Below are 7,701 nucleotides of genomic sequence, written 5' to 3'. Positions count from 1 at the left end.
GCTTTTACCTTCAGTAGGACTTAGGAGCTGTGACAACTTTTCCTTCTGCTCTTCTTCTGCTGCTAAAGAATTCTCTCTTTCCTGCCTAGCTGTGGGTAAACAGTGTGTAGGACGATCCCTGGCATAGCACTCCACCTATAGAAGCCACACCTGACAAGTTAGGAAAGCTGACACGCTCTGAGTCAATCCTAATCATGGACATTTATGAAGGTACATATAAAGTACACTGAATTTGTTACTTTTCCTTTCCCATGGCATCAGTGGTCACAAAATGTAGTGGTCCCATAAAGTATGAATGAGACATAGATAATTTTTCAAGAGCTTAACTTAAGTCACCATGTTTGATGAAGGAAACTTATCTTTTTCTTAAGCAAAGACTCGATATGGTCTGGAGTTTGGATGTTGCCATTGTTGTTGTTCTTGTTTCCCCAGAGAACCAGAGGAGGAAAACAGCTTCGTTCCTCAGAGAGGAAAACGTGAGGTTGGAAGAAGTTACGCACCCCACAGCCTTACCTTTGACAAGTTTTCCTTCGGAAAACTGTTTCACTTATATCCTTATCGTGTTTTCTTTTATCAGCCCTTGTGTGGCAGGAAGGAGTTCCTAGAGAGAGAAGACAAAGACGGTCTGCATGGCAAAAGAAGAACCAGGCTGAAGACTGGAGATCTGAATGTGCAACTTGCAAGGGGACTGGAGACCAGGAGACTACTGTCAGGTAAGGTGGATGTTAAAAGCTCCTGTGGAGGGGATGAGGGTTCCATCTTTATGATTTGCTCATCACAGCACACATGGAAAACCAAATGGCAGGGTAGGACCTTCGTTACCATAGGATTTAGTGCAAACCGCCCTTCAGAAACACATTTCATCCACTGATTAACCTCCCACACACGGTTCCACTCTGGACTTAGGTTTCCCTGAGAGTGAAAATCTGCATTTCTAACACCGGGAATTCATTTTCTTTCGACAGGACAGGTTGACCGTCGGTATCCTAGCACAGGCCATCAGAGCAATTTGATCGAAACACTTGGTAACCAGATGATGATGTTTTCTGTCAAAACAATAAAGTGACTAAGATCCGTTAGCGTGTTGTGCTTGGCTTTCGTGGGAGTCCTCAGTGGCATGCCTGGACATCCGTCTCGGGATTTGGCTTCACCCCAGAAAGCTTCTGAGAAGCTGTCTCCACCGGATCTGCCCCCAGGGGAGGCCGGATGCAGCTGTTGCCTCCTCTGCTGCAGGCTGCGCTCGCCACCGCTCTGTTTTTCTTCCTCCCCTTCTCTGGACCGCAGTGAGGAGAAGCACGGGTCCCTGGGCTTGGAGAGCAAGGTAGGGCCCCTTGGTGGGTGGCCTAGGTCGAAGGGGAGGCAGTGAGCTCAGGGAGCTGCGGAAAGTTCTCCGGCACCCTCCGGGAGGGTCTCCGGTATCTTTCGGGGTGCAGCGACCCCCGTCACAACTCACCAGACTGAATCTCCAGCCCGGTGGGACCCGATCCCTGCCCAGGCCGTCGGATCCGGAATCTCCTGGGGAGAGCAGTCCCGAATGCCCACCTGGAGTGGAGGTCTGAAGCGCCCTACCCCTTCAGCGGACCGGAAAAGGAAAGTCGGTTCAGGGAGCCAGTGGAGTCACGACGGACGGGTCCTGCACTGCCAGTGGCACGCAGGCTCCCTCCCAGGGGCCGCCTGGGACACCGCCGCCAGCATTTTCCCGCGCCACTGCGGCCGGCCGGTGGGGGAGCGCGGACATTGCGGCTGGCCAGCCGGGCACACCGATGCGCATGCGCAACCGGCGTGTCAAGGGCGCAAGCGCCCACCCGGGGATCGCGTCACAGTGACCGCCCCCGTGGCCATGGGAACCGCCGTCTCAGCGTCTTGGCAGGGCACGGGCCCTCCGTGGTAGTAGCCCGGCGTTGGTCGAAGGGCTCCTTGCTCTCCCGGGGATGATCGCCAAGGTCCAGCGATTTTAGTTGTCCGGCAGGGCGGAACCAGGCGGAGAAAAGCTGCAGCGGAGCTTCAGGGATACCCAGGGCGATCCCCAAGGATCCCCGCGATGCCTCCGGCCTGCTCAGACGTCGTGCGGGGGTGCGTCTCCTTGAAAGTTGACCCTTTTGGGATTTCCAGGTACCAGCAGCCTGTGTGCCGCGGGGCTTCTCTCTTCTCGAGGGGCTTCTCGGCAGAGAAGGACCCTGCAGCCTCAGGAGCTGTCTGTGACTGTCAGATATCTCTATGTGTCTTTCTTTTTTTTCGTGTGTGTGTGTCTGTGTTTGTGTGTGTATGTGTATATGTGTGTCTGCGTGTATCTTTCTGCGTGTTTCCATTTGTGTGTGCGATCCGTTTATGCTGGAGTGTGGTCAGTGCACTCAGAACTCCACAGTGAACAACCTTGAAATAAGACTTGGATCACATTTTTTTTTTCATACAATCGATTTGTAAGTTTTAAAATTGGGTCATTTTTGTGGATTGTAACAGCCACATGGAGTTTTGGATGATTGTTCTTTTTGTTTCATTTTGAGGCAGGATCTGGTTCTGTTAGCCAGGTTCGAGTGCTGGTGTGGTCACAGCTCCCTGTAGCCTCAGCCTTGCATATCTAAGCCTCCCACGTAGCTACAAATATAATCATACATCACTACACCCAGCTAAATCGAATTTTTTTTTTGTACAGTCTTTTTATATTGACTAGACTGGTCTCAAACTCCTAGGCTTAAGAGATCCTCCTGCCTCAGCTTCCTGAGTAGCTTGGACCACAAATGTATACCACCATACCTGGCTAATGTTTAAAGTTTTGTTCAGATGGGGATCTTTCCATGTTGCCTAGGCTGGTCTTTAATTCCTGGGCTTAAGGAATCCTCCTGCCTTAGTCTTTCAAAGTGCTGGGATTACAGGCATGAGGCACTGTGCCTAGTCTGTAGTATATTAATTTATTCTTTATATATCTGTATTTTTTTCTGGACTTACTAGTTTATATCATTGATCTCTGTTGGATCATGTAGTATTATTATAATTTAGAATGCTATGTAACTTTATCATGTTATTAAGACACCAGTTATTAAAACTGTGTCTCAACAGTTTCTCTTTTTGTTCTGTTGGGGGCCTTTTTTTTAGGATCCTCCTGACTCGTCTCACTTGTTTATTGTTTTTTCTGTAGGAACTTAAGAACATCTTTCCTGATTTCAAAAGAAAGCGTGGTGGGCTTCTTTTTTAGTCACTTTAGTGAGGTATAATTGATAGTAAACTAGTGTTTAAAGTGTACAGTTTGATAAGCTTTGATAATATGAATATATCATCACCACAATGAAAATAATTAATACATTTGGAATAAAGAATATTCACAGGTGACAACGCATTTGTCTCATGCCACTTTGTAACCATCCAACCTTTCCTCTTCCATCGTCAGGTAGATTCAGCTGCCTTGTGTCACTATTCAGTAGATTGTGTCCTTTAGAATTTGATAGAAATGGGATCCTACAATATGTACTCTTTTCTGTCTAACTTCTTTTACTCAGCATGATTATTTCAAGATTTATCCATGCTGTTGCATCTTTGTTTCTTCTGATTTGGCCAGTAGTCCACTGTATGAGGGATAACAATTTATTTGTTAACCTGTTGATAGACAATTATTTCCAGGTTTTGGCTATTATGAGCAAAGCTGCTGTGAACATTTTTGTAGAAGTCTTTATATTAGAGGCCAGGCACAGTGGCTCCACTTGTATTCCCAGCACTTTGGGAGGCCTAGGTGGGTGGATCACCTAAGGTCGGGAGTTCGAGACCCGCATGACCAACATGGAGAAACCCCGTCTCTGCTAAAAATACAAAACTTAACTGCATGTGGTGGTGCATGCCTGTAATCCCAGCTATTCAGGAGGCTGAGGCAGGAGAATTGCTTGAACCCTGGAGGCAGAGGTGGCGGTGATCTGAGATTGTGCCATTGCACTCCATCCTGGGCAACAAGAGTCAAAACTCCATCTCCAAAAAAAAAAATCTTTTTATGAATGACTGCTTTTATTTCTTTTGGATAAATAAGTAGTTCAGAATGTACTTAATGGGTTTTATGATAAATACACATTTAATTTTTTAAGAAATCGCCCAACTGTTTTCCAAAGTGATTATACCATTTTCCATTGCCATCATGAATTTATTTGACTTTTGGTTACTTCACTCTACATCTTTGCCGGTACATGGTAGTATCAGTCATTTTAAATAGTAGGCCTTCTTTTAGGTGTAGAGTGGTATCTTACAGTTTTAGTGACTAATGGTATTGAGCACTTTTTCATGTGCTTATTTGCCATCTGTGTCTTCTTTGATGAAATGTCTGTCCAGATCTTTTGTACATTAATTTGGTTGAATTCTAAGAAATTTTATGTATTTTTGATACAAATTGTGTATCCTGTGATATGCAATTATTTTTGCCTACTGTGTGCCTTGTCTTTTCATTTTTTAAATAGTGTTTTTCACAGAGCAATGTATTTAAGTTTGGTGCAGGTCAATTTATCAAAATTTCTTTCTTTTTTTTTTTTTTTTTGAGATGGAGTCTTGCTCTGTTGACCAGCATGTGACACAATTTCAGCTCACTACAACTTCCTCTCCCTGAGTTCAAGCTATTCTCCTGCCTCAGCCTCTTGAGTAGCTGGGGTTACAGGCACCCACCACCCTGACCAGCTGATTTTTGTATTTTTTGTAGAGACAGGGTTTCACCACGTTGGTTAGGCTGGTCTTGAACTCCTGACCTCAGGTGATCCATCCTCCTCGGCCTGCCAAAGTTCTGGGATTACAGGCATAAGCCATTGTGCCCTGTCCCAAATATTATTTTATGGACTATGCTTTTGATATAGTATGTAAGAAATATTTGCCTAACACAGTGTCACAAATTGTCTAATATATTCTGTAAGTCTTACAGTTTCAGGTTTCACATTTAGGTCTATAATCCTTTTTGAGTTAATTTTTTATATGTTGTTGGATGTGGATTTAGGTTACTTTTGACATATTGATTCCATCTGTTGAAAGACTTTTTCCCCCCCTATTATATTGCTCTGTATTGGTTGGCCATATATGGGTGAATATTTCTTGGCTCTCTGTTCTGTTTCATTGATATATTTGTTTATTTTTATACCAATACCAGTGCTGTCTCAGTTACTTACAGCTTTCTGATCAGTCTTGGAATTAGGTAGTTTTCAACTTTAGGTAGCTTTTCAAACTTTAGCCTTTTTTTCAAAGTTGTTTTGGTTAATCTAGGTTCTTTGCATTTTCATTTAGATTTTTTTTTTTTTTTGAAAAGAAAGTGAGTTTTATTCAGCAGGTAACAAGAATATGATTAAAATACAATTGATAAGGTTCATAAAAAGACAAGCATTCAAGTTTCTGGTCCATTTGTATCCCCTGCAGTGCAGAACAGACAGATGTACATGTTCGATTGAGTTAGTATTGATTTTTTTTTTTATTGCATTTTAGGTTTTGGGGTACATGTACAGAGCATGCAATACAGTTGCATAGGTACACACATGGCAGTGTGTTTTGTTTGCTTTCTCCCCTTCACCCACATTTGGCATTTCTCCCCAGGCTATCCCTCCCCACCTCCCCCTCCCACTGGCCCTCCCCTTTCCCCCCTATAGACCCCAGTGTTTTGTACTCCCCTCTCTGTGTCCATGTGTTCTCATTTTTCATCACCCGCCTATGAGTGAGAATATGCGGTGTTTCATTTTCTGTTCTTGTGTCAGTTTGCTGAGGATGATGTTCTCCAGATTCATCCATGTCCCTACAAACGACACGAACTAATCATTTCTGATTGCTGCATAATATTCCATGGTGTATATGTGCCACATTTTCCCAATCCAGTCTATCATCGATGGGCATTTGGGTTGATTCCAGGTCTTTGCTATTGTAAACAGTGCTGCAATGAACATTCGTGTACATGTGTCCTTGTAGTAGAACGATTTATAGTCCTTTGGATATATACTCAGTAATGGGATTGCTGGGTCAAATGGGATTTCTATTTCTAAGGCCTTGAGGAATCGCCACACTGTCTTCCACAATGGTTGGACTAATTTACACTCCCACCAACAGTGTAAAAGTGTTCCTTTTTCTCCACATCCTCTCCAGCATCTGTTGTCTCCAGATTTTTTAATGATCGCCATTCTAACTGGCGTGAGATGGTATCTCAATGTGGTTTTGATTTGCATCTCTCTGATGACCAGTGACGATGAGCATTTTTTCATATGATTGTTGGCCTCATATATGTCTTCTTTCGTAAAGTGTCTGTTCATATCCTTTGCCCACTTTTGAATGGGCTTGTTTGTTTTTTTCCTGTAAATCCGTTTGAGTTCTTTGTAAATTCTGGATATCAGCCCTTTGTCAGATGGGTAAACTGCAAAAATTTTTTCCCATTCTGTTGGTTGCCGATTCACTCTAGAGACTGTTTCTTTTGCTGTACAGAAGCTGTGGAGTTTGATTAGGTCCCATTTGTCTATTTTGGCTTTTGTTTTCATATAGATTTTAAGATGAGCATGTCAATTGCTACAAAAAAGCCCACTGCAATTTTGATTGGGATTTCATGGAACTTGTAAAACAATTGGAGAAAATTGACATCATAACCACATTTAGTTTTCTGATCTATTAACATAGTATCTCTTCATCTATCTTGTTCTTTAATTTCTCTCAGCAAGGTTTTCAGGACACAGATCTTATACAACTGTCAGCAATTTATTTTCTTATCAACTTGTATTTGTGTATGACTAATATATAAGAAATGCATTTGATTTTTCTATATTGATATTGTATCCTGCAATGTTGCTAAATTGCTCTTATTTTTTGTTTTGTGTTTTGAGAAAGAGTTTCCCTCTGTCACTTGGGCTGGAGTGTAGTGTCATGATCTCAGCTCACCACAGTGTCATGATCTCGGCTCACCGCAGCCTCTGCCTCCCAGGTTCAAGCAGTTCTCGGGCCTAGACTTCCAAGTAGCTGAGATTACAGGCAGCCACCACCATGCCCAGCTAATTTTTGTATTTTTAGTAGAGATGGGGTTTTACCATGTTGGCCAGGCTCATCTCAAACTCCTGATCTCAAGTGTGTGTTTGGAGGGGAGGGGTAAATTTTGACTAAACGGTGTTGATGGTTTTCTAAGAAAATACTTCTTTCTATCCCAAGGATTCTTTTCTTTTATACTTTTCTTTATGCTTTTTCTCCTGTTCTGCACAATAAAGCCTGGGCTTTTAAGTTCTGCTTTGACCTTTCACCCATGTCCAATTTCATATGGTTCCCCCAGTTTCTGTGTGGGATGGTTCTGGGAGCCAAGCGGGAACCCTCTTTCTCTCCAGAGAGGCTAAGATAGATGCCAGTGGTTTTACTTTCTTTCTTTCTTGTGTGGGTGAATTAATTTTTCTTGCCTTACTGCCCTGGCTTAAACTTCCAGGACAGTGTGGAGTAGAAGTCAAAGTAAATATTTTCGCTTTGTCCTGATTTTGTTTATTTTCCAAGTGAACTTAAGAACCACCATTTCTATTTCCAAAAGAAAACGTTGTGGTGTTTTTTTTCCTAATTAAACTTTTAATTTTGAGGTAATTGTAGATTGACATGCACTTGTAAGAACAAATACAGAGAGATCTCCGGTATCTTGTACTACAGCACTATCTGTGTGTGTATGTACTAGGTATACTATGTGTACTGTAGCACAAGGTCACAGCCTGGATGCCAACATTGATACAATCTGCTGATCCTACA

General features: G+C 42.9%; 2 protein-coding genes across 8 annotated transcripts in view; one reads left to right on the top strand and one right to left on the bottom strand.

The window, feature by feature from the left end:
- The window catches only part of LOC118146076 (uncharacterized), an 86,855-nt gene that overhangs the window by 44,270 nt on the left and 34,884 nt on the right, over nt 1-7,701 (bottom strand). The gene's annotated exons all lie outside the window — the stretch shown is intronic.
- Nucleotides 1-7,701, top strand: part of LOC100894517 (ribosome biogenesis protein BMS1 homolog) — a 39,799-nt gene that overhangs the window by 12,608 nt on the left and 19,490 nt on the right. For 2 of the 6 annotated variants that reach the window (XM_078345220.1, XM_078345219.1), the window contains 4 exons: nt 90-210; nt 433-476; nt 578-713; nt 966-1,079. In XM_078345220.1, coding sequence (XP_078201346.1) covers nt 195-210; nt 433-476; nt 578-713; nt 966-1,066 — 297 coding nt within the window. In that variant the 5' untranslated portion in view covers nt 90-194 and the 3' untranslated portion in view covers nt 1,067-1,079. Of the gene's footprint in view, nt 1-89; nt 211-432; nt 482-577; nt 714-965; nt 2,113-7,701 lie in introns of those variants that run through there. The other 4 variants (XM_078345217.1, XM_078345216.1, XM_078345218.1 and 1 more) reach the window with 4 other exon arrangements.

The sequence above is a fragment of the Callithrix jacchus genome, chromosome 12, assembly GCF_049354715.1.
Source record: "Callithrix jacchus isolate 240 chromosome 12, calJac240_pri, whole genome shotgun sequence".
NCBI lineage: Eukaryota > Metazoa > Chordata > Mammalia > Primates > Cebidae > Callithrix > Callithrix jacchus.
Note: the sequence above shows the minus strand (reverse complement) of the source record. Positions and strands in the feature narration are given on the sequence as shown.